At 42.4% G+C, this 26,164-nt stretch overlaps 1 protein-coding gene across 1 annotated transcript in view; it reads left to right on the top strand.

Moving 5' to 3' along the window:
* Positions 1-26,164, top strand: part of LOC127197670 (murinoglobulin-2-like) — a 110,820-nt gene that overhangs the window by 32,288 nt on the left and 52,368 nt on the right. Inside the window, exons 20-34 of the mRNA XM_051155648.1 lie at positions 329-450; positions 920-971; positions 2,862-2,945; positions 3,190-3,366; positions 3,573-3,660; positions 4,466-4,622; positions 4,829-4,903; positions 5,406-5,586; positions 6,422-6,645; positions 8,266-8,484; positions 8,646-8,773; positions 9,811-9,901; positions 10,504-10,572; positions 11,068-11,170; positions 12,523-12,564. Coding sequence (XP_051011605.1) covers positions 329-450; positions 920-971; positions 2,862-2,945; positions 3,190-3,366; positions 3,573-3,660; positions 4,466-4,622; positions 4,829-4,903; positions 5,406-5,586; positions 6,422-6,645; positions 8,266-8,484; positions 8,646-8,773; positions 9,811-9,901; positions 10,504-10,572; positions 11,068-11,170; positions 12,523-12,564 — 1,812 coding nt within the window. The remainder of the gene's footprint in view (positions 1-328; positions 451-919; positions 972-2,861; positions 2,946-3,189; positions 3,367-3,572; positions 3,661-4,465; positions 4,623-4,828; positions 4,904-5,405; positions 5,587-6,421; positions 6,646-8,265; positions 8,485-8,645; positions 8,774-9,810; positions 9,902-10,503; positions 10,573-11,067; positions 11,171-12,522; positions 12,565-26,164) is intronic.

Raw genomic sequence — 26,164 nt, forward strand, 5'->3', positions numbered from 1 at the left:
GTGTGAGTAGGAAGGTTTCTTAAATTGCTTTCTTCCCACTGGGCCCCCGAGAGAAAGCTATCAGTCAGTTTACCTTTCTCTTGGATACCCTGGGCTCTCCCTGGAGACCAGGCTGGCCTCTAACTCACAGAGATCAGCCTGCCTCTGCCTCCCAGTGCTGGGATTAAAGGCTTGAGCCACCACACTCAGCCAAGCCAACCTCTTTCTTAAATACCAGGAAAGCCCTTGCACTGCTCACAGACCGAGGATACCTTGCAGATCTTGGGGCTTTGGTGGATGGCAAGTTTGTGGCACATCTAAGCTCAGCTCTGTGGACCATGTGTTTCAGGGAATGTGAATTTCTCTGTGACTGCAGAAGCCCGACAGTCCCCAGAGGCCTGTGGCTCTGATGTGCCCACAGTGCCTGAAACGGGGAAAAGGGACACGGTTGTCAAAGTCCTGATAGTCGAGGTGAGTAGACCTCCTTGACTGGCAGTGCACTGAGTCCAGATAGTGGAGCAGTGTTGACTATATGTAGATGAAAAACAAAAGTTAATAACATATGACCCTGAGATATGTCATAGCAAGTGGCAAGCCCATGCTTTTAAATCGGTGTGTGTTCTGGTTTCTTCTCCCTTCCTATTCCCTTAACTGAAGCTTGGGGGGTGGTCTATACCAGTTTTAGAGCTATACCTCTTCCTTCTGATTCTATCAAGTACCCTCCTTTTTATTATATTTCCTTATTACCTTTTTTTCTTACGTGGCATGCCAAAATTTTCACGTTTGTGCCATTCTTGATATGGCAGAAGGTTAAATCATCTGATTCTAGCCCATGGCCTCACAAGTAAAAGAAACTCTCACTCAAAAAAAGTCTCCAGCATTTTTGTGTTTGCACACTCAGTAATTTCTCTTGTCTGAACATTCTGTCTTTTTGTCCAAGCCTGAAGGAATTAAGAAGGAGCACACCTTCAGTTCACTCTTCTGTGCATCAGGTGAGGACATGTTTCTTGCAATAGTCCTGTAAGAAACATAGGATGCTGTATACCTTATTACCACTTAAAAATAAACAGCAAAACCAAGATCCTCATAAAGGTCACTGACCTGAGGCAGCTGTCAAAGATATAGTCATAGTCCCAAGGGAACTCAGAGCTCATCGAAGCCCTTTTCTTTGAAACACAGATATGTTTTCATCTAGCCCATCTCAGTGCTTAGATAGTTATGGATAGAGAATAGCTAAGAAGAGGTCACGATTGAAAGTTTCTAAAAAAGAAAGGAAGGAAGGAATCAGAAAAAAATGGAGAGGATATTGACAATATCTTCAGAATGAATATATATATATATATATATATATATATATATATATATATATATATATATATATTCAAATTATAAATACATTTATAGAGAGACTTTTATGACTGGATAAATCCCACCCATAAGCCAAGTGACAATGCTATACTCAGCATAGCATTTTCCTTTAATGGTTGTTTTTATGACTTGCTCTTTTATCCCTGCCCTCACGGAAGCTGACTATTGCAGTGGAAACACAGCAGCATATAACAAAAGCGGAAGCTCATTGTCCCTTCTGAGGGACAAACATAAGGACAGAGCCTGTGCACTCATAGTGACGACTGCATTGCTGGCACCTGTTTTAGTGAGTTGGTGTAATGCTTGCTCAAAACATATTTGTCAAAAGAATTTGTTAAATGGAATAATAGATATAATTTAATATAAAAATCCACTATTATATGAAGGTTAACAGAATAGATAAAATAAAGGAAATTTCTTTGTGAAGGGCATAAACTAATGTAAAAATTACTAGTACAATGGGTAGAAGGAAACCATCATATAATACCAAAATCCTTTAAATGTTTTCCATGAAAGAGGATGAAGAGGGTCACTGGAGATGATTAATTTTTTTAAAAGCCAAGGATAGGATAAGAAAAGCTCAATTCTGCCCATTGGCCAATTTCTGGTCTCCTGCTTTTCATTTTTACAAAATCATCCATCCGTCCCCCCTACCATAGGAAAGCCATCTATAACAGCAACATGGGAGTGAGCAGTGAAACCTCCCAAGACAACCCAGGAAGAGCAAACGGTGGCTTGGAATTCATCTCCCATACCAGCTGCTGATTCACACATGGCCTTATCCATTGCTGTGATGAAACATCATGACCAAAAGCATCAAGGAGAGGAAGGTTTATTTAAGCTACACAGTCACAGTCTGTCATGAAGGGAATACACGACAGGAATCTGAAGGCAGGAACTGAACTAGAAGCTGTGGAGGAATGCCACTTATTGCCTTGTTCTCCCTCAATTGCTCAGGTTGCTTTCCTAAACACCACAGGACCACCAGCTCAGATGGGATATCACTCACCCTGGGCCAGGCTCTGCCACATCCATTCTTAAAATAGAAAATGCACAACGACTTGCCTACAGGCTAATGTTATGGAGGCATTTTCTAAAGTAAGGGTCCTTATTCCCAGAAAACACTAATATTAAAGTTCACACACACAAACACACACACACACACACACACACAATTTACCTAAACCAATATTTAACCATTAAACACATTTTCATGTGTTTATTACAATAACTAAATAAAGCATCAACAGAAGCAGAGGATCCCAGAGACTTGGACATTCATTTTGGGCAGATGCTTTGCTACAACACAACAGGTGATAGAAGGGGAGGCAGTGGAGCTTCACAAGCCAGAAGTACCAGGAAATATGGATTTGTGATGTTTATATCAAAACCATTTTTTCTAGGGAGGCAAAAAATCAGAGTTTAAGGCACAGTTCTAAAGCAACGGGCCTTAGGGGACTCTGCAAATGCAAAGAACAGAGATGATGCCCTACCCATTTGTTCTGCTTATTAAGATGCTGTGCTATCAGAAAACTTGTCCCTGGTGCTCCCACCGACAGTGGTGACTGATTCAGCCAGAGCCCATTTCTCTGTGTTGGGTGAGTCAATCCATCTCTGGAGGATTCGGGACAATAGTCACTACCAGTTCTCCTCCCCCACTGTGATTCCATATATAGTTTCTGCACTACTACACTGGAATTCTTCAACATCCCTCTTTTGTCTCTATCCCAGCACACCTCACCCTAAAAATTCCTTCACCTCATTGAGAAGCAATCCTACTGCAGGTGTCATTTCTGTTCCTGAAGATAATGGCTGTTCTGATGTCACACCTCTCACTTCCAGGTGATATCTTGGGTTCAGCCATAAAAAACACACAAAACCTTCTCCACATGCCCTATGGCTGTGGGGAGCAGAACATGGTCCTTTTTGCTCCTAACATCTACGTACTGAAATACCTGAATGAAACCCAACAGCTGACCCAGAAGATCAAGTCCAAAGCCATTGATTACCTCAATGCTGGTCAGTAAGGCTCGGAACCCCTGTTTTGTTCTTGTAAACTTTTTCTCCAGAAGTGGGGCTTAGCAATGGATGGGGAAATCTGAGCAAGGTTCTCTGTCAGTGCTATAAGCTAAGGTCCATGAGGGTCTCTCTGGCCTCAGACTTGCAACCTGCCATTCTCTGATGCACCAATAGCTTTAAAACACACCCAAAGCCTTCCGTTCCAGGTTATCAGAGGGAGCTGAACTACAAACACAAGGATGGCTCTTACAGTGCCTTTGGAGATGAAGATGGGCAGCATGAAGGAAACACTTGGTAAGAAGAGTCCTCTATGTGCCAGGCCTTGTTCAGTCCTTGTTCCTCATGGCAACTATACACACAATTTATTTAATGGAAGTACAACCAATGTCAGGGCCTCAGAGGCACATATTGGAGGCAGCACAGATTATACATGGCAGAACTAAGACTGTCTCAAGCCTCATCTGCTTTGATTCTGTACCACGTGTTTTACTGGACTCAACAAGCTGAACTTTTCATTTCTCTCCAAGACTCTCATCATTAAATGCCTGGCTCCCATTGCTGAGCATCCAAAGATGCTCATACTGAGACTGGAAAGGCTATTGCCACTCTTCACATGGCCTTGCATTACATGAGAATCATTATTGAGATAAAACACACATGCAAACAGCTAACACGTGACGAAGGAAATAGAGGCTGGTGGAAACAGAAAGTAAGCCAAGAAGAAGGACATAATTTTTGAGGCAGACAATATATAGTTGGGCATTTAGCAGAGGGGATTTTTTCTTAACTACAAAAAATATCATCAGAAGTGGGGAGGGGAACTCCTTAATGTGAGGGTACAGGTATACTGGGTAAACACCAGAGGAAGCAAGATAGAAGAATTGAGAAAGAAAAGCAGATAGCACCTAAAACCGTACTGTAGTGTGTCCACATCCAAGAGAACCAAGGAATGGAGGCTGGCTTTGGAGTAGCCAGAGACATTGTCCAACAGAGACCCTAAGACTGAATGCTTAGAGGTGTGGACCCCTGGAAACCCATGTATGCTGGTTCTGCCCCCACAACACAAGCTCCCTCTTCCCCACTCTCCCTCCCATGTCAGGCTCACAGCCTTTGTGCTCAAGTCTTTTGCCCAAGCTCGAGAGTTCATCTTTATTGATGAGAAGCACATCACTGATGCCTTCAAGTGGCTCTCCCAGCAGCAGCAGGACCACGGCTGCTTCAGGAGCTCTGGATGGCTATTCAACAACGCCATGAAGGTGATCTTTTCTGAACTACTTATAAGTGTGGTGAGCTAAAACCCTTGAAAGTCAGGTCACACTACTTAGCACGGGGTGGTTTTTTAATAAAGGGGATATGAATGAGAACGTCCGTTAAAAACAAGGGACAGGCCATGACTGGGGAAGACATCTTTGATGGGTTGCTTGCTGTATAGTTTGCCTATTTCCCTCCTTTTTAATTACAGGGAGGCGTAGAAGAAGGAGTGACCCTCTCTGCCTATATAACCATCGCTCTCCTGGAGAGTTCCCTCCCAGATGCAGTGAGTACGACATTGCTTCTCCAACTTCCCAAACTGGTGCAAAGCCTATGGCTTTCTACCCTACCTAAAGCCAAGTGGCTATTTTGTTTTGTCTTGTTTTTAAAAAAAACAAGCAAACAAACAAAAAACAATGCTTTACTTTTGTCAAATTCCATTAATGAGCATCCAGTTATTCAATGAAATACCAGATATTTTCCCAAAATCAACTTGAAAACACAGTTCTTAACACTGTGCCTATTAGTCCATATTTTAAATGAATCGGAGTTTATAAAAAAAGAAAGAAAGAAAGAAAGATGGCTCCTAAGAAATAGAGTATAGATAGATAATCAATAGCAAATAGAAGATAGGAAAAAATGAAGGGTGGAAGGGAGGGAGGAAAAGACTGGAGAGGGAATCAGAAAAATGTATTTGAAAAGTGCAAATTGCCATAACCTTCATTTTCGCTCCAGGACCTGCTCGGACCCTTGTTCACATAGTTCAGGTTTCGTTGTTCTGCCAACAGCATCCTGTTGTCTCCAGAGCCCTGACCTGCCTAGACTCATCCTGGAAGACAATGGAACAAAGGAAAAACCACAACTGTATGTACACCAAGGCACTGCTGGCCTACGCTTTTACTCTGGCAGGGAACCAGGATAAGAGAAAGGAAATCCTGAAGTCACTGGATGATGACGCTATAGAAGAAGGTAACAATGTGTCATCATCATGTTTCTCTCCATCTGGTTCTAGAGAAGGACAATGGGGAGTGTGGAAAGAACATTACATTTTAGTTTCTTCTCTGTGGCACACTGCTGTTTCTCCTGGAATGACCCAGGAGGCAGAGGCAGACAGACCTCTGTGAGTTTAAGGCCAGCCTGGTCTACAAACTGAAATCAGGACAGCCAAGGTTACACAGTGAAACTCTGTCTCGAAAAAACCAAAACCAAATGAAAACGAAACAAACAAACAAAACACAATTAGTCTTTCTTCTCTATAAAAGCCTTCTCTTCAGTATTTACTAGTAGTGTGACCAAAATCAACAAATGTAAAATCACAGTAGAATGTACACAGTTCCGACCAAAGTAAATACAGTTAAAAATTAACATTTTCTCTCTGATACATATGTACATATCAGGAGCAGCAAAAAAACTATGAAGAACACATAAAAGAAACTGTGCTTCAAGGTTTTGCTATTCCAGTTGCAACTTTGAAACCAATGGAAAACTTTACTAAGTCATTGGCCTGAACACTGAACAAGCCATGTTTTGCCGTCGAGGACTTACTTTAGTCAATATCTTAGGAATTTCTGTCCACAGTCTTTCTCAGGCAGAACCCATCACACCAATTGCAGACTTTTGCTGAGAATCGATAAATCTGGGATACTGTGGTTGAAAAATTTTAAAACCTACTACAACCATTTGTATTTCCTTCTTCCTAAGTGTAGACATGTCTGTGTGTTGACTACTCACACCTTTTTTTTTTTTTTTTTTTTTTTTTTTTGACTACTCACACTTTTAATTATTTCTCTATTTTTACCCTAAGGCAACTCCATCCATTGGGGAAATCCTGAGGAACCCAGGAAATCGGAGGAGTCTCTGTATGAGCTCCGGGCTCCCTCTCCTGTAGTGGAGATGAATGCCTATATTCTCCTGGCTCTCGTAGCTGCCCAGCCAGCCCCGAGCCCCGAGGATGTGGCTTTGGCAATGCGCCTTGTGAAGTGGCTCACAAAGCAGCAGAATTCCTATGGCGGCTTCTCCTCCACACAGGTGAGTGATTTTCCTTGAGAGTCCCCGTGCAGTTAGGAGATTTGAACTAGAGATGCAGGAATGTGAAAAAGGGGAAAGGGGAGAAAGAACCAAGGAAATGTTGCTCTTGAGCAGTTTGAGTCTGTAGGAAGTGAGGGATAATACATTCTATATTAAATTATCCTGGTTTCTGTGCCCAGCCACAGGAGTTCTCTTCATGCCACGACTAGTGAAATGGATCTATGTTGCTGAGAACTTCTAACCCAGACCCAATCCTTGACTTAAAACAGTGGCAAAAATCCTGGAGTGTCCAGAAGCCTAGGTGTAATTCCCTCACTCTAGAATAGCACGTGGAGTACCTGAAGGATGCTCTTTGGACCAAACTGACATCTTTATTGTCCTGCTGTCCTTAGATACAGCTATTTTCCCTCTCCTGGCAGACTCTCCTAATGGTGTATATGGATAGATCACCTTCAGGTTCTCCCCAAGCTGCCAGGGGCTCCTGCTGCCTCACTTTACCTCTTGATGCTGGAAACAATCAGGACTGTAAGCCATTCACTTTAGGCCTGGAGAGATGGTTCAGTGGTTAAGAGCACTGGTTGCTCTTCCAGAGGTCCTGAGTTCAATTCCCAGCAACCACATGGTGGCTCAAAACCATCTATAATGAGATCTGGTGCCCTCTTCTAGCACTCAAATATACATGCAGGTAGAGTACTACATATGTAAAAATAAATCTTTTTTAAAAATTGCTTTATCATCTAGGCAGCGTAATTCTCATGAGGTGATATCTGCCCTTCCCCACCAAAAAAACCACATCAGCTATAATATCAATAATTTATGCTCTGGGTATTCTGGGCACATATGGCACAGTTAATCTCTAGAGAAATATAGTGAAATGGTAGTTTTCTCTAAAGAGAAATAAAATGTACAAAGAAAAGACCTTCCATGACACTAGGAACCTGGCAATTGCACTTTGACGCTTTCATTCTTTGCTTTTTGATGGACAGTCTGCGTTGTGATACTAAGCCCTCACTGTGCAGCTATCTCTACTCCCTCATTGCTCTCTGTAGTCAGGGTAGCGTCTGGAGCTATCTTGGAATAAGGAAGGCTCCTGTGGGAGATGCTCTCCGGAGCATGGCGGACATCCTCACAGAGTATGCCACTGAAGAGCAAGGCAATGAAGGGCAGCTCCAGATGACAGATTTTCTGTTTGATAAGATTGAGGCATGCCCCGCCCTTAGTCGTGGTATTGGTGTGTCTTCACTGCTCACCAAATGCAGGAGAAGGTTTGGTGATGAGAGCAGGCATGTGATTTTGTGAGAGGATGGGGGGCAGCACCATGGGAATAGGGGACAAAGGAAGAAAAGCAGTAAATGCTGGGAGAAAAAAAATCTTAAAAAAAATATTTTCTGCTGTCTGTGAAGATTTGCAAATGCTAGAGCACTCTGTGCAAAGAGGAAAATGAGGGGAATGTTTTGATTCTCAAATGTACCCTAAACTAAAGGCTAAAATGAAGTCTAAAGACCAAATAATTAGAGACTTAACTTCATGACGCTTTTGTCACAGCTAAAATGAACTTTGGGAAGAAGCTCAAGCCCTTGGGACCTTATGCTCTCCTGGATGTTTTCTTTACCCTCTCAGGACACTGTGGTGGCTCTCCATGCTTTGTCCAAGTATGGAGCACTTACTTTTTCCAGAAGTCAGAAAATGTCTTCGGTGACCATCCAATCATCAGGGACATTTTCCCACAAGTTCCAAGTGGAGGACAGTAATCGCCTGTTACTGCAGCAGGTCCCATTACCAGACATTCCTGGGGAATATAAAATTAACATGACAGGGGAAGGATGTGTGTATGCTCAGGTGAGACCCTGGGGAAGGGGTGGGTATGCAGCTGCGAGAGTCCTTCCCCAGGATAAAAGGTCTCGCACTGCCTACTTGCACACATGATGCTCAGTATGGGGGAAAAGGACGCAAGGGCACAGTGCAATGGAGGTAAAGAAATTCTGTTCACTACTCACCAGACGACGCTGAGGTACAATGTGCACCTGGAGAAGCAGCAGTCTGCGTTTGCTCTGCATGTGCAGACAGTACCTCTAACTTGTGATAACCCCCAAGGCCAAAACAGCTTCCAGATCCTGCTAGAGATCAGGTATGAGTGTCTGTCTGGCTCTGGTCGACTACAGCGCCATCTTCCTAGAACACTTCACAGGGTGGGGTCAGAGGTGTCTGAAGGGATTCCGCTTTCTCTTTTGGAAAAAAAGGATGCTTGACTTCAGCAGAGTGAACAATGATGAATTGTAGGATTCTAATTACTAATTAGTCTGCTGCCAGCGTATCTTCCTCTGCCACTATCATAATAAAATGATATGGTTTTTTTTCCATGAGAACTTAACATGGCCTGTTCTTCACCAACAAAGAAATCCTTTCTGGTCTTTTAAAAACTCTTTTTAGTGGTTATTGTTGGTGGTGGTGGTGGTGGTGATAGTGGCGGCTTTTTGAGACAGGGTTTCTCTGTGTAACAGCCCTGGCTGACCTGGGCTCGCTTTGTAGACCAGGCTGGCCTGAAACTCAGAGATCTGCCTGTCTCTGCCTCATGAGTGCTGGAATTAAAGGCATGTGCCACCACTTCTCGGATAAAAATTCCATTTTTTCTACAAAGATTTCTTTTTTTAAAAAAGATATTCAGTTCTTGTGAAAGCTTCATCAAAAAGCTTCCTATTAAATTCAGCCAGAAACAGGTCTAACTGCAAAAACCAAAGGGATGTTGGATGGAAAGAAGACAGCACAGTGTGACCTGCCCTCTTGTTTACCTCAGTGTGCTGTGTGTGATGGGGGTTGAGGGTGCACGTGTGCCTGTGCGTGTGTGACAGAGGACTGTGTTACCGTCAGTCCTCAGGTTCCATACATACTTGGCTTGGAGATTAGGTCTTTTACTGGCCTGGAGCTCGGTAAGCAGATGGTGCTGGATGGGCAGCAAGCCCTGCGGATCCACCTGTTTTTAATGCACTGTCCAGGTGACACTGTTGCACAGGCCCTTTTCAGGACTATTTATACTGATGGGAAGGGCCATCTATTTTAAGATATGGAAAAGTCCCACAGGCTTTATCAGCAATTGCTGCTGAACCTCAAAGGAGGCAAACTCAAACTATTAACATTTCTCTTGCCATCCACTTCTTTGGTCTGTAGTTACACAGGGAGCCGCCCAGCCTCCAACATGGTGATTGCTGATGTGAAAATGGTGTCTGGTTTCATTCCGTTGAAACCAACAGTGAAGAAAGTAAGTAGACCTGTTTGGATTTTCTGTGTCCTCAAGCCAGGAGCTTACAGACACCATCGTAATAATGACAACCTGTGTCAAAGCGATGCTGGCACTAACGTAGGTATGGGTTGTGATCGCAGCCAGCACAAGAAATATAAGAAAGGAGTCCAAGCTCACCAGTTTTTAAAGTGTGACAGTGAACCTGGTCAATAATGATTCAGGGGAAATATTAAACGTCAATTCCTGGAGATATGGTTTTAGATGTTTTAAGGACGGTAGAAATTACAAACAAGCTAGGATGAAGAGCAGATACAGAAAGAGATGCAGGCACAGAGAATATGAGGTAAGTACCATCGAATGCAGGGCAATTTTGTCCTTCAAATAAAATGCAAAAATACCTATTACTACATCAGGTCATATTCAGTCAGGCATTTAGTAGAGTGGCATTTACAGTTTTCTAAGTAAATTTTCATTCTTATTGAAAAAGGTTTTTTCCCCAATTCATTCAAATGGATTTGGTGACATCTCCTTCTCATCACCTTCCATCCAACAGTTCTTTTGCCTCTTTCACCCCTGAGGCCTTTGCTTTTTCAGTAACAGATGTTGTCTCTCATTTTCAGCTTGAGAGATCAGAGCACGTGAGCAGAACAGAAGTGAGCAACAACAATGTCTTGTTATACGTGGATCAGGTACGATTCCTTCCTGCCTTCCTAGACATGCCTAGGCGGCCAGTCTTTCTATGTGAGTCTATGTGGGAAGCACATAGCAGGAGCAAAGCGATTCTAAAGGAAGCCTTTGGAGAGGCGCCTTCCCTCTGTTCACACTGGATGTCATTTTTCTTTGGCTCAGCAGTTAAAAGCACTCACTGCTCTTGCAGAAGGCCAGAGTTTAGTTTTCAGAACCTATGCCAACTCACAGAGCCTGTAACCCTAGATCCAGGGGGGCAGATGTCCTCCTCTGGCCTCCTCCAGTATAGACTCCCAGGAGCCTCTACTTCAGTTCCTCAGGTCCCTACACAAAAGCCATATCACCATCCACGTATGTGGGCGCTTATGAACACAGTGACTCTGAGGTTACACGCTATCATCCAGCACTTAACTGTCCTTCAAATATCAAGGTCTGAGTCACACTGAAGACAGCTAGTGGCCACCTCTGTGAGTCTGGATCATTGTTCTCTTTCCCAGGTGACCAATCAGACACTGGCCTTCTCCTTCATCGTTCAACAAGACATCCCAGTAAGGAACCTGCAGCCTGCCATTGTGAAAGTCTATGACTACTACGAGACAAGTGAGCAAGTGATGATGAAGGGCCCTAAAGCAACGTGGTTTTTGGGGGTGTTTTTTTTGACAGTTTCTCTCTATGCAGCGCAGACTGGCCCCAGTCTCTCAATCCTCCTGACTCAGCCCCTCAAATGGTGCTGTTACAGACACATACCATCACACTCACGATTAAAAGCAATTGTTTTTCAGGCAGTGACATATTATGTAGGCCAGACTGGCCAAGTCAGCTCTCAATAAGAGAATATAAGTATGACAAATACTTTTGAAATTTCAATTTATTCAGTTACTGATGACTTATTACTCCTTCCTGTTTGTCCAAACAAGGACCAGACATGTCCAAATAACCCAAGGGACCAAGCATTTTACAAAGAAGGATTTATAGATTGAAAGACACACAAGTAGTCTTATGAATATAGCAATGCAAAGATGAAGAATTATACAAATAATTATAGAAGGAATAAAAAGAGGAGAGAGAATTGTGGCATAAATAGTCACTAGTGACCAAAGAAAGAGCGCAAAGCCAGAGCCAGAGAATTAAATGCTGGGGAGGAGGAGGGGGTGCGGGAGTTCTGTTAAGTGAAAAGGCATGTGCCAAGTGTTTCAGACTAGAAGAACTCAAGATACATTGAGGGGCCAGGTGGTGGTGGTACACACCTTTCATCCCAGCATTCAGGAGGCAGAGGCAGGCAGGTGGATCTCTGAGTTCAAGACCAGCATGGTTTACAAAGTTAGTCCCAGGACAGCTAGGGCTACAGAGAAATCATGTCTTGAAAAACAAAAATTCAATTTATATGTATATGTATGTGTAGATGTGTGTGTGTGTGTGTGTGTGTGTGTGTGTATAAATCAGAAGTATACAAAGGGATCAGAATGGCTACAACTCGTCAAGGATAGCTGCTAGTCCTCTACTCAAACACTGTAGGATGAGCAGACTTCGATTTCCGCCCCCCCCCCCCGGGTAAATGATTTTGGTGTTATTACATGTTTTTTTATTTATTCCATTGGTTGGCAGGCATGCCAGGGTGCCTGTGGAGATCAGAGGGCAATTTGGGGAAATGGGTTCTCTCCTTCCACCACATGGATCCTGCAGAGTGAACTCACTATGGTCATTAGGCACAACGCAAGCACATTTCCCCACTGAACCATCTTGCTGGCCCAGGATAAAGGTGTCAACTGGTAATTTCGAGAGAGGAAAAATCCTTTCACTTGGTTTGTCTGATCTCTCCAGAAAGATGACTTTTCAGCCGTCATCCAGGTCCTGATTGAGAAAAGTGGTCAGTCCTAACTCACCAACTGTCCTCCACAAAACCTTCTCCCATCAAAACTCTCATTCTCAAGTTTTTCTCCCTTGTTTTCCAGATGAAGTGGCTTTTGCTGAATACAGCGCCCCCTGCAGCACAGGTGAGGCCCTAGCACTCCTTGCCACAAGCCTGTCTCTGACCTCCTTCACTTTAAAATTACCCAGAACTTTTGTTAGGTGAGCTCAGACCCCTCTCACTGTGTGAAAACACAAAGATATCCAGCTTTGGATCAATGCACTGACCCTGGAAGACCCACATGCCTTCCTTACCACAGTGCATTGTAGCTTACAGTAGAAACTCTGATGGATGCCATTCTTCCCCACACCAGTTAGCTTTCCACAGAAAACCCTGCTGTCCACACCCGGTTACATCCTATTCATCCTGTGTGTTGTTTTCTTCTCTCCGCATACACAGAGAAAGAAAATGCTTGAAACTAGTATCTGTGGAGAAGGCATTGCTGGAATCCCCAAACCCAGAACCTTCAAGATAATCATTTTTCTTTGTCTCTGCAATACAAATACTGAACAAACTTGGTGAATAAATACATAGTTCAAGAGAATCTCTACCTTTGATTCTTTCTTCACTTGATCCAAATTTACTCCATGTTCATTCAGAACCTCACTATACCTGACATTTGCAATGAACAGAGATGACATTCAAACAGAAGAGCACTGTAATAATGTGGACACTTTACACCTACTTTACTAATACAGACCTCAGAACATGAAGAGCAACACAGTGGCAACCTTACCTCCATAAGGAAGACCATGATGGGTGTCTTAGTGAAACAAGGCTACAATGCAGGCAAGAAATGATGATTCGGGCCTGCATTCAGAGCATTTCTGGAGGATGAGTCAGGAGAGCTGCAAATTCAAGAGTAACCTAGGCTACTCAGCAAGTTCCGGGTGAGCTTGGGCATCATAACAAGACCTTGTCTCAGAAAATCAAAAGACAGGGATTGTAGCTTCATGGTAAAACGCTTGACCACTTTCAAATCTGTGAATTCAATTTCTAACACAGGGGCGGGTGTGGGGAAGGGAGAGATAATGCATCCAGGTAGAAACATGACTTACAAAGGAACAGAGAGAGACCTTCAGTGCCAGGAAAATAGCTATCCTCGCTGACTGGAGTCCATTGTGGTTTGAAGGCAAAATGTCCCCGACAGGCTCAGGTGTTTGAGCAATTGGTTGTCCCAAGCTGATGTTGTTCTGCGAGGCTGCACAATCTTTGGAATTTTGGTCCTCACAGGCAGTGGGGTGAAGCTTGAGGATTCAGGCCCAGTCAAGTTCTGTCTGCTTCTTGAGGCATGGAGTATGAGGAGTCGATTTCACACGTTTTTGCATCCCTGGACCTAAACATCCCTAGCCACTATGTTTTCCCCACCACGAAGAGCTACAGCCCCTTGACCTGGGAATAGCCAACTGATGGCCAGATGTCTGCACACATAAGCTTGTGGGGACATTTGAGATTCAAACCCTAATAGTTGGCCTATTATTCTGGAACCTGTGACAAGGCAGCATCTCACAGGGGGAAGCCTCTCCAGCATCCAAAAGAGAAAGAATAGAGCAGAGTCCCATGTTTCCCTCAGTGACCTCTCTTTCTCCCATTGGTCAGCCCACTTTAAAATTCCTACCACTTCCCAGTAGCACCACAGGTAGAGGGCCCAGCCTTTAGCACAAAGGCCAAGGTGTAAAGGCCTCAGTTCCTAATGGGGCCTTTTCAGAAAGCATGGAAATTTTAAGAGCTAGCTGGTGTCCTCACAGGCCTAGTGGGACCTGGCTCATACTCACTGGCTTACTGGTGGTTTCTTTCATGACCCTGAGGGAAGAACTTTACTTAGCTTTGCTTTGCTCTGCTCTGCACTGTTGCCTCTGTGGTCCCACAGCACAGAGCCTAAAAGATCAGGGACAACCAATCAATCAAAATGAAGTGTTCCCTGGTGAGTTGATGGTTGCAGATGTGTGCTCCAGTAAATAAAAGGTTGTCCCCGCAATGTTTATTTATGCCACTGTGAGGCTGGGGCTGTGAGGTGAGACTTATTTATCAAGGGTCTTATTTTATCATAGTTGTTTACAATGGCAACAAATGGAGAATGGAACCGTGGTGGGAAAGTTAGGAAAAAGCTGTCTCGTGGAAACTTTGGAAGACTAATTACAAATATATTCTACTTCCTTCCAACATTTTTATTTAATCTTTTGGGTAAGCCAAAACTGTTTGGGCCAGTATAATAAGTTCTAGAACAAAATAGAAGTCTCCTAAGAGATTTTTTTTTAAAGATTTAATTACTATGTGTACAGTGTTCTGTCTGCATGTGTGTGTGCTTGCCTGCCAGAAGAGGGCACCAGATCTCTTGTAGATGGTCATGAGCCACCAAGTGGTTGCAGGGAATTGAACTCAGGACCTCTGGAAGAGCAGCCAGTGCTCTTAGCCTCTGAGCCATCTCTGCCACCCTCCTAAGAGAATTTAACAATGGAACTTTTCAGGAGATTAGGCTGGATTCTTATGCATTTTGTTGCTTTTGTTTTGTTTTTGGACTCCATTTAGGTGAGAGATAGAATGGACCATCATCTTATTTTAAAGTGTAATTAGGAATGGGAAAATATTCAAATTATGTTAGGTTCAGATTAATGGCATTTTAAAGAATAAATATTCTTATCAGAGTCATATGAACTAAGCTGTGTGCCTGTCTCATTTCCTTTGTGTTGTTTGTTATTTCCTGTGTGTTCCCTGTTCTAGTAGCAGGATCCTTCAGGTTCCCCCAAGTGCAGTAATAAAAGATTACCACACGGTGGCAGCAAACGTCAAAAATATAAGTACTGCTGTTTTATGACGACAATGCAAAAAATAAGAAATTGAGCAACACGCTCCAGTGGGCGGGTGACCCTAACCGGAACAGCAGACAGAGAGCTCTAGCTAGACTCAGTGGATTACAGAAGAGGAAGAAGGGAGGAGAGAGATGATGTCGGGAGAGGAACATAAGGTGGGCAGTATGACCAAAATACACTGTATACATACATGAAATTCCCAAAGAATGAATAAATAAAATTGAGGAAAGGAAATAACTGTGGAAAGCTTAAATGGTAAAACACAAAAATTAAATATTGAACATAATATTCAGTTCTCTTTAACACACCAAAGCCACAGTCCCACCTTCCAAGGCAGATCCCTGTGGACAGAGGAACTAAATTCCATCCTGGAGCAGTGGTCCAGGCCGTGGCTTTGCTGGACAGGAGTCAGGCCCCAGAGCTGCTGAAATGTAGAAACGGCTTTCTTCAAACTAGGTCCCTGGGCTTTTCCTGAAAGGACGCTAATTGTGTGAGTGACAGTTCCACACCCTTGATCTAATAATTTCCCAGGAGTCCCCATCTCTGAATAGCACCATATTGGAATCAGGATCTCCAAATTTTGTAGGTTCAGAACCATTGAGTCCTTATTATCATCATCAAAAGCCAAGTCAAAGTGACAAAGTGAATAGTGACTCCTGCAGACCCACTGAACTGGCTAATGGCCACAGCCCCAAATAAAACAAGCAAACCTACTGGCCTCTCAGTTCATCTTTAGAAACAGAAAACTTTCAGGTCAAATATAGGAAACTCTGGACTGAATTATAAAACTGTCAAAGGCAATTCAGGGGTTTGAGTCGCTTGAAGAAACACCCTGACACCAAATATATGCAGTCAATGGGACTGTGGGGACTTTGTGGGGTAAAGCAGTGATTAGATCCTTAGGGAACAACTGGACACAGACTGTAACGGGACATTATGACCAGTAAACAGAAAATATTAGTGTAGCCCTCCAGTCAAAAGAGGTGGGGGTGGGGGATGAGAGGGATTACTTTAAAAGATAAAACTCCAGTAAGGCAGAAAGTCTAGAGGAAAAAGAAATTTCTAACCATGTACATGAGTGATAAGGTATATATATATATTTCTAGACATAAATATGATTCTCTAAAACAATATCAGCAGTGAAAATGGACGTAATGAAATGAGTCAAAGGCCAGGCAGTAGTGGTGCATGCCTTTAATCCCAACACTCAGGAGGTAGAGGAAGGTGGATCCCTGTGAGTGCGAGGCCAGCCTGGTCTACAATGCAAGTCCAGTACAGCCAAGGCTACACAGAGAAACCCTGTCTCAAAAAAAAAAAAATGACCCACAGGAGATAGCTAATGACAACCATGCTAATTAAGCTAATTAAAAACATATGAAAACTTGTATTAGCCAGTGACCAAGAGCAGACTCACACCTCAGAGTCTCTTGGTGCCAAAGCTCAGGGAGACAGCGTTTTTTAAAGACAAAAACCACACTTGCATCAGTGTTTGAGGGGGTTGGAGCAGTATCTGGCTTTTTGCAGAGCTTAGTGGTATTTTCCAGACACCACATGACAATTACTTTTGACTTACACTTCCTCATCTTTATTTCAGTTTTATTTTTCAGCCTACACAAACATTAATAATTTTGGTTAATAGTTCTGGACAACTGTCACGGTCACAGACAGTCTCAAAAGCATTGCCAAGGAGGTTGTGGCTACTGGGGTGGGGGGTGGAAGGTTGCGGAGTGTACAAAGAGAAATGACATAGAGTCAGGACAAGACGGTGTCACCTTAGCCTCTTCAAGACAATAGGAAACTGAAGCAGTAGTGACCTAAGAAGGGAGCTGAAGACGAATGGATGCACTTCTGAATCCTGTACTAGAAAAACACTAACATAAACATCCCTCACACTATTCCAGAAGCCAGAGAGGAAAGGGATGTTTCCTAACCCATGTGAATGAAAGGAAATGCCAGTGTTGCCCTGACACCAAAACCAGATAAGGACACGAACACACACACACACCATTTTTTTGTTGTTGTTGTTTGGTTGGTTGGTTGGTTGGTTGGTTGGTTGGTTGGTTTTTCGAGACAGGGTCTCTCTGTGTTAGCCTTGGCTGTCCTGGACTCATGTTATACACCACGCTGGCCTTGAACTCACAGCAATCCACCAGCCTCTGCCTCTCGAGTGCTGGGATTAAAGGCGTGTGCCACCACACCTGGCACAATATTTTAAAAGATTTATTTATTTTATTTATTGCATATGAGTGCTTTACCTGCAGAAGAGGGTATCAGATCACATTACAGATGGTTCTGACCCACCATGTGGTTGCTGGGAATTGAACTCATGACCTCTGGAAGAGCAGGTGGCGCTCTTAACCACTGAGCCATTTCTTCAGCCCCACAATTTTTTAAAAACACTAATAAAAAAAACAATGTGCAATGAATATAGATACAAAGGTTCTCAAAAACTCACAAATTTAATTTCACCTTAAAAACATCATGCACTGAGGTCAAGCTGTCTCCTGCTCTTGAATACAAGGAAAGCTTGACAAAGTAGTAAGTGCTCTGAAGCTCAACACGGTTGGGGTGCGTTGTGTGAAGGTGTTTCTGTATATTCAATGCCTACACTAGTGGAGAGCTACATACTAGCTGGATCTGGATATTGTTATTTCTGTGACCTGAGAGAGAAAGAGACAGAGACAGAGATAGAGACAGAGACAGAGACAGAGACAGAGACAGAGACAGAGACAGAGACAGAGACAGAAACAGAGAGAGAAGACCAGGAGAAGAAAAGAGGCCTGGGAGATTTGCCAGCTGACAGGGAGGTGAATGGATGGAACAGAGTGGAGCAGAGAGAAAGGACTAGTCACATGGTGGGGCATAATGCCAGGATGAGATGGGTTAAGCACATAGCTGGCTGGAGACTGCGCAGCTAAAATGCCTAAGCCCTAAAATACTAGAAAGCCTCTACATCAGTATTTACTGCACTATAGGTCATAAAGTCCAACTATACATACTCATTTCAATACATGTAAAAAAGTCTTTGATGAAATTAGGTGTCCTCCATCATAAGAAGACCTGAAGAAACTAAGAACGGAACACACTTCAGTGTAGTATGAACTATACACAACAAACTCATAGGCAACATTCTGTTGAATAGAGAAAAACAAAAGTTTCCCTAACATGAAGAATGAGACAAACTATATATTGAAACCCTGTCTTAAAAAAAACAAACAAACAAACAAAACAGAACGAGACAAAGATGTCCATTCTGGCCATTCTTATTGCACATAACACTTGAACTCCACTGGGTATGGTGGCACACACCTTTAATCCCAGCACTCAGGAGGTAGAACCATGTGGATCTCTGTGCTTTTGTGGCCAGCCGGGTCTACATCATGAGCCTTTATCTCAAAAAGGAAAGAAAAGAGAAGGAAAGAAAAGAGAGAAGGTACTTTGAAATTTAGGTATGAGCAAATAAAAGGAATGCAAATGAGAAACAAAGAAGTCAATTTACCCTTTTTGCAGATGATAATGCTCTTAAAAGACCCTAAAGGTTCCATCTGAAGACTCTTGCATCTCATAATGTCAGAAATGTAGTAGAATAAAAAAAATCAATGTACAAATATTATGCTCACAATTACCTTGAATGATAAAAAAATCTATGTATGAACATAATCAAAAACATCAAGGGCCTCTGTGAACAAAGTTATAAAGCCCTCAAGGAAGAAGCTGAAGAAAACACTGGAAGATAAATGAGCTCCCACATCCACAACCACATACAGCAAAATACTGCGAAAACAGCCATATTATTAAAAATTATTTTCAGATCTAATTCCTTCCACTTATCCTCTTTACAGAAATGGGAAAAGAGTAAAACATTATAAAGAAACACATGTGCACACACAAACAGAGAGAGGAAGGGTTGGGGGGGGACACTTGAGTATAAGAGAAAAAGCCAAAGAAATCCTGAGGGGAAAGAGCAATGCTGGAGGTATCACAGTAGCTGACTTCAAAACGCACTACTGAGCCATAGAAATGAAGTCACACAACTGCAACCACCAGGTTGTCCAGAAAGGTCCCAAAAGCATACACTAAATATATCTGTATTAACAAGTGGTACTGAAAAAAAAAAAAAACGAGATAGCCACAACTAGAAGACTGAAAATAGAACCATGTCCCTCACCCTATTAAAAAAATCAACTCATAACAAATCAAGGTCCTTAATGTAAGACTTTAACTTTTTTTTTTAGATTTATTTATTTATTATTGTGTATACAGTGCTCTGCTTGCATGTACTACTGCAGGCCAGAAGAGGGTGCCGTATTACATTACAGATGGTTGTGAGCAACCATGTGGTTGCTGGGAATTGAACTCAGGACCATTGGAAGAGCAGGTGGCGCTCTTAACCACTGAGCCATCTCTCCAGCCCAAGACTTTAACTTTTAAACATCTAGGAGAAAACATTGCAAAATACATAACCATCTTAAGAGGACTGTAATATCTCAGGAAATAATATCAGAAATTGACAAACAGGATTCCATGAAGTGAAAAAAGCTCCTGAACAGCAAAGGAAACAACTGCTAACTAGCAGGAGGAAGAAACAGACTAAGGAATGAGAGAAAATCTTTCCCAGTTATTCACCTGATGAAGAATTTATATTCAAGAAAAAAAACAGACTATGTATGTATGTGTGTATGTATGTATGTAATATAGAGAGAAAATATATAGACCTGAAAAATATAAAACCTATGACTCTGTGGCAGGAACCCTTAGTCCCAGTTCTCAGGAGTCTGAGACAGGATAACACAACTTGGGGTTATCCTGGGCTACACAGCAAGTTCATGGTCTGCTTAAGCTACAATAGCATACCAGGTTTTTTTTTTTTTCTTTAAGAAAGAAAAAAAAAGAGCTAAAAAAAAATCAATACTGAAGTACTAAGCAACCCATGAATAAACTCTCAAATTAACAGAACACATTTCAGATGATGTGAAAAAAATGGTCACCATCTTTACTCACCAAGGAAATAGAAATCAAAAAGTTAACATGGGATGTTAACTCTCCCAAGCTGAATAGCTACTGTGAAAAAAAAAAAGCAATAGGTGTAGATGAAGATGCAGGGCTAAAAAATGACTCTCTGCACTCTTGGTGAGAATGTAATTAGTCTGGTCACTACAATAATCGATATGGGAAGCGGATTATGGTACCACCTGGACACATCACTTGCCGTAGGGTTTCTGTTACTGTGATGAAACACCATGAGCAGAAACAGGTTGGAGAGGAAAGTGTTTAATTGGCTTACACTTCTACATTGTTGTTCATCACCAAAGGAAGTCAGGACAGGAACACAAGCAGGGCAGGACCCCGGAGGTAGGAACTGATACAGAGGCCATGGAGGTGAGCTGCTTAATGACTGGCTCCACATGGCTTGCCTCAGCCTGCTTCCTTATAGAACCCAGGACCACCAGCCAAGGCGTGGCACCACCCACAATGGGCCTGGCCCTTCCTCATCAATCACTAATTAAGAAAATGTCCTACATCCAATCTTATGGAGGCATTTTCTCAATTAAGATTCCCTCCTCTCAGATGACTCCAGCATCTGCCAAGTTGACATAAAACTATCGAGCTCATCATTTCTTTAAGCAAAAGGAATCAAAGTCAACTTACTATGAAATTCTATCATCATATAAGCAAAACAAGCTAGCCTTGCAAGGACAACCATCACATGTTTTCTCTCCTATGTGGGATTAAGGAGAATACGGGGGGGGGGGCATGAAAGAAAGGGGAAGCCATTAGGGTGTGGAAAGAGAAAGAAAGGAAAAGGAAATGGCTGTGAGAGAGGATAACAGAGGGTAAATACGATAAAAGATTATACACATGTAAGGAAATATCTGAATAAAACACTAGTGAAAACCACAAAGGAGGCTAATCATTTAAACAAGAAATAGCAAGTCAGTGTGGAATATTAGGTCTACCAATATGATTCCAGAACACAAGAGGAAAACCTTAGCAAAGAAGAAGCAAGAGAATTCTAGTAAGGAAATGTAAGGAACAGTCTTATTGCAACTCAAAAGTTATTGTGAGGCGATAGTTTAAGCATTGCAATAGGAATATGAGGAATACTCAGTGGGACAGAATAGGGAGGGACAAACAATTCTATTTGCAGGTCCCTTGATATATGACATAGGTAAGGTATTGAATTAGTTCTTTGAAAAGTGCATTAATTCATCTGTGTTATATGGTCAGTTATACAGCCTGGAAATAGTCAAGTTATGGCCTATATCATATTTTTCACCATAATAAATTCCAAAGGTTTTAAGTATTTAAAATATAAAGCAGTAAGAAATAAAAATTCACTATGGGAAAAATTTTTTTAAGTATCTTAAGTGTGAAAGGAATGGTTTGGATTATAAAAACTCAGAACTCACAAAAGAAATGATGACGTTGGTATGTAAAAATCAAAATGTCTTAGAGCAGAGTAAAAATTCAGTTACATGCTAATTGGGATAAGAACAAACCAAGATAAGATATTTTGAGCTAGCATCAGGTTCAAATGACTTACTTAGGGGGAGAGAGAGAGAGAGAGAGATGCTTAGGCATGTGTAGTGGCAGAAAGGTCACCACAAGTTCAAGGCCAGACTGTGCTACATCATAAAATCCTATGCACCTTGATTTTATCAATTTTCTGAAAACAGGTCTCACTGTGTCCTGGAGTGGCCTTTGGTGCAGGAGTTCAAGTAACCCTTTAAGCCTCAACTGAGAGAACAGGCTTAGACCATCTTGAATGGTTAGCCATTAGGCGAAGCATCACTCACACAATGTGGCGGTGTTTTGTTGTTTTGTTTTGTATTTGAGGGAAATGCTCTAAACTGTTAATTCACAGAAAAAAAAATACAAATAGCTCTTTAGTATGTGAAAAGATGTTATCGTTCTTAACAAGACAGATACAAACTAAAACCACGTGAGAAACCTTTTTTACTTCTTTAGCAAAGATTGAACATTTGATTAAAACATATGCTGTCTTGGTCTACAAGACCAGCCCAATCAATAATCACTGAAGAAAAGGGAAGGAGACATGGGGAATCTCTGAGCTACAGCCTATTGATAGATTGCAGGAGAAGGGGTACCACTGTCTATTTATGTGTAAACAAACTGCTAGTTCCACCAGGCTCCAGCAGATAGCTCCAAACACATTCTCATATGGATGGCCCTGGTTATTCTCTGCAGGTCACAAAGCAAAACTAACAAAAGGAATGTACTGAACACTGAGGAGGGGGAGGTGGAATTGGGGTTTTGGGGGAGAGGCAAGATTTGTCTACAAACAAACTTAATTAATAGAAATCTTAGAAATAAATAAGTAAATAAAACTGCTGGAGGGCTGGAGAAGTGACTCAAACCACTAAAAGCTGGGACAGCTCTGGCAGAGACATAAGTTCAGTTCCAAGCATCCACATCAGGCAGCTCACAACTGCCTGTAACTCCAGCTCAGAGGATCTGATGCCCTTTTCTGCCTTCTGCAGGCACTACACACACACACACACACACACACACACACACACACACACACACACACACACACGAGAGAGAGAGAGAGAGAGAGAGAGAGAGAGAGAGAGAGAGAGAGGAAGAGGGAGGGAAGGAAGAAGGGAGGGAGAGGGAGAGACAGAGGGAGAGAGATTAAAAATAAAATACTAAGGGCTGGAGAGATGGCTCAGTGATTAAGAGCACTGCCTGCTCTTCCAAAGGTCCTGAGTTCAATTCCCAGCAACCATGTGGTGGCTCACAACCATCTTTAGTGAGATCTGGTGCCCTCTTCCGGCATGCAGGTGTACATGCAGGCAGAACGCTGTAGACTTAATAAATAAATACATCTTTAAAAATAATAATAATAAAATATTTTTAAACTGTGTGTTAAAAGGTGGACAGAGCCAGGGGTGGTGGCTCATGCCCTTAATCCCAGCACTGGGAGGCAGAGGCAAGCAGATAGATCACTGTGGGTCCAGGATAGTCAAGGCTACACAGAGAAACCTTGTCTCTGGGCAAAAAAAAAAAAAAAAAAAAAGGTGGACAGAAAAATGAATTCTCATTTATTGATTCTATGAGCTTAATTTTCAGATAGAGCATCTTAGCAAAATTTACAAGCACTAAAAAAATACAAAAACTACATCTTGGCAAACTGAGTCATAACAAACTTCTTTGTAAAGGCAAAAGAGAAAAGGGTCTAAGCCTATACTGAGAGACAAACAGATTTACACATATGTAAAATAAACCTTAATCCAGCCACATAAAAGAACTAAAGAGGGGGGCAGGCACAGTGACACCAAATTATAATCTCAGTTACATGGGTGACCGAGGTAGAAGACCATCTTGAGTCCGTGAGACCAGCCTGGGGAAACATAGCCAGACGCCATAGCAAAGTGATGGAACAAAGGGAAATAAGGCCATCTTGATAATCATGAACAAGAACAGCAAATACTTTGATGAGCTTTCAAAGCACGAGGCAGTGCACAGCTCCAGGTGGTTTTACAGAAGCTAACCATTTTGCTTAGCAACAAACAATAGATTGGCGGGGGGGGGGGGTTGTCTGTTTGTTAAGGATTGTGGTTTTGTCATTTGGTTTGAGGCTTTGGTTTTATTTTGCAGTGTGAGTATTGAACCCGTGACCTCGCACACTATCACTGAACTATATTGCCAAACCCTCCCCCCAAAGATGTCCTGCCTGAACCCAGTGTGGTGCTGACAACACTATATCCTAGCTGCTCTCAAAGAAGGAACAAGGCATTTTCTAAAGAAAAGTCAAGACATAAAGAATCCCACATATAAATAACAAAAACTAAATAGCCGTGTGCCATGTAGTGATCAGGGACATGTTATAAAGACGCCATCATTGGCTGGCTTGGATTTCACCCATGTACAAATGTTACAAGGTGTACTTACGTAAATGCCCACGCTGCAGGTCAACTACTCTTTGTGGCCTCTCCAGTTGTGATTGTTAAGACATTGTGTTAATTGTACAAGTTAGTGGGACTCAGTACGATGCTTCCGTTGATCACACCCACCCGTGCTGTTTCTGCCTTGTCTCTACCCCTCTGCACAGCCTCCTTTTCGGCCTCTTAGACTCCCTCTTCCATTTCCAGCCCGCTATGGGTTATCATTCTTTATCTTCCACATATGAGAAGAAACACATCACACTTGTCTTTCTGCCTCTGGCTTCTTGTACTTTCCATCATGCCCTTCAGTTTTACCCATTTTCCTGCAAGTCACAGGATTTCATTCCTCTTCATGGCAGAACAGCACTTTGTGTGTCTCTGTGTTTGTGTCTGTGTGTGTGTGTGTGTGTGTGCACTATATTTTCTTTCTTTATGTGTGATGGCATTTAGGCAGATTTCTTATTTTGGCTATTAACAGTGGCACAATATGGGTTAGAGAGGTGGCTCAGCAATTAAGAGCACTTGTTCCTTTTGCAAAGGACGGGAGTTCAATGAATTTTTCCACCTCCAGTCATAATGTACTCTGTTCTTTCTTATCCACATTTGACTACTTAGATATTATCTCTTTCCTTCCTGTCACCAGCTATTTCTTGAGTTGTTCCCCACTTCCTTACCCCCTTCATCTGCCAGCTCACTGAAACTGAACCATCTGTCAGCATCACACCAGAAAAGAACAACAAACATGGCTTCTCTCTTGTCAAACTCCTCCAGTTCTCTTTCCTCACTCTACTTTACAGCTCATTCAAATTCCATGCTAACGGTTTCTCCCTGTGTGAGGATCACCCCTTCCTTGACTTCCTACACTTGATTTTAATACTCTCCCCATGTGCCAGAACAAAAGGTTTCCTCCCTCCTCTTCACTTCTTTCTCCATCTCAGTGCTAACACGGAAACAAAGACTCCATCGTCATCAAAGCTTGGCTCTCAGAGAGATGTCGGCCAGCACAGGATGTGTGTATTAGGCAGGGTTCTCTCGAGTCCACAGATAGGGAATTTATTAGAATGACTTTCAGGCTGCAGTCCAACTAACCCAACAATGGTTCACTGCGAATGAGAAGTCCAAGAATCTAGTAGCTGCTCAGTCCCACTAGGCTGGGTATCTCAACTGGTCTTCTATTATATATTGGAACTCAAAGAAGTAGGCTCCAACGCCAGTGAAAGAATGGATGTTCTAACAAGGCGAAAACAAGCAAGCAGAGAAAAAATCCTTCCTTCTTCCATGTCCCTGTATAAGCTCCTAGCAGAACCTCTGGTGCAGATTAAAGGTGTGTCGTTCTGCCTCAAATCCAGATCAGAGGTGTCTCTACCCACCTCAAGATTCAGACCAGAGATATACCTTCCTACCTCAAAGATCCATACTAGAATTGGATTCACCCACTTCAAACCAAGCAGAAAATTTCTCCCAGGTATGCCTTCCACTTCTGAATCATAGTTTATTCCAGATGAAGTCAAGTTAACAACCAAGAACAGCCGTCACAAAGTGTTTGTGCATGTTCTGATGCTAAAGACCTGAAGCATCTCCATCTTGTGAAAACTCACAACTGCCCTTCAAGAGCAAAGCCAGGAGTGAAAAGCAGATGAACATGGGGAGTCTGTGGCTTACACCACCTCTGCCTTGTGAGGGTATAAGTAGGCATTCACAGTGCTGGCAAGTTTAAGTTGGTAGAATCCTTGAAAGAATCTAACCAAACTTCAAATTCATATTCTCTGATATGTTCATATAAAAAATAATATATATATGATATCTATCTAATACCTACAGAAAAGAGTATAGGGCCTAGAACAGCTAAGATGTTTTCTTAAGAAAGTGATAGAGTGGCACTCAGAGGAAGGACAGCAGGCTACCAAGAAGATGCTTGATACCCTAGAAACCAACTTGATACCCTAATGAGCATATATAGGGG

This window comes from Acomys russatus, chromosome 13, assembly GCF_903995435.1.
Source record: "Acomys russatus chromosome 13, mAcoRus1.1, whole genome shotgun sequence".
In the NCBI taxonomy this organism is placed as follows: Eukaryota; Metazoa; Chordata; class Mammalia; order Rodentia; family Muridae; genus Acomys; species Acomys russatus.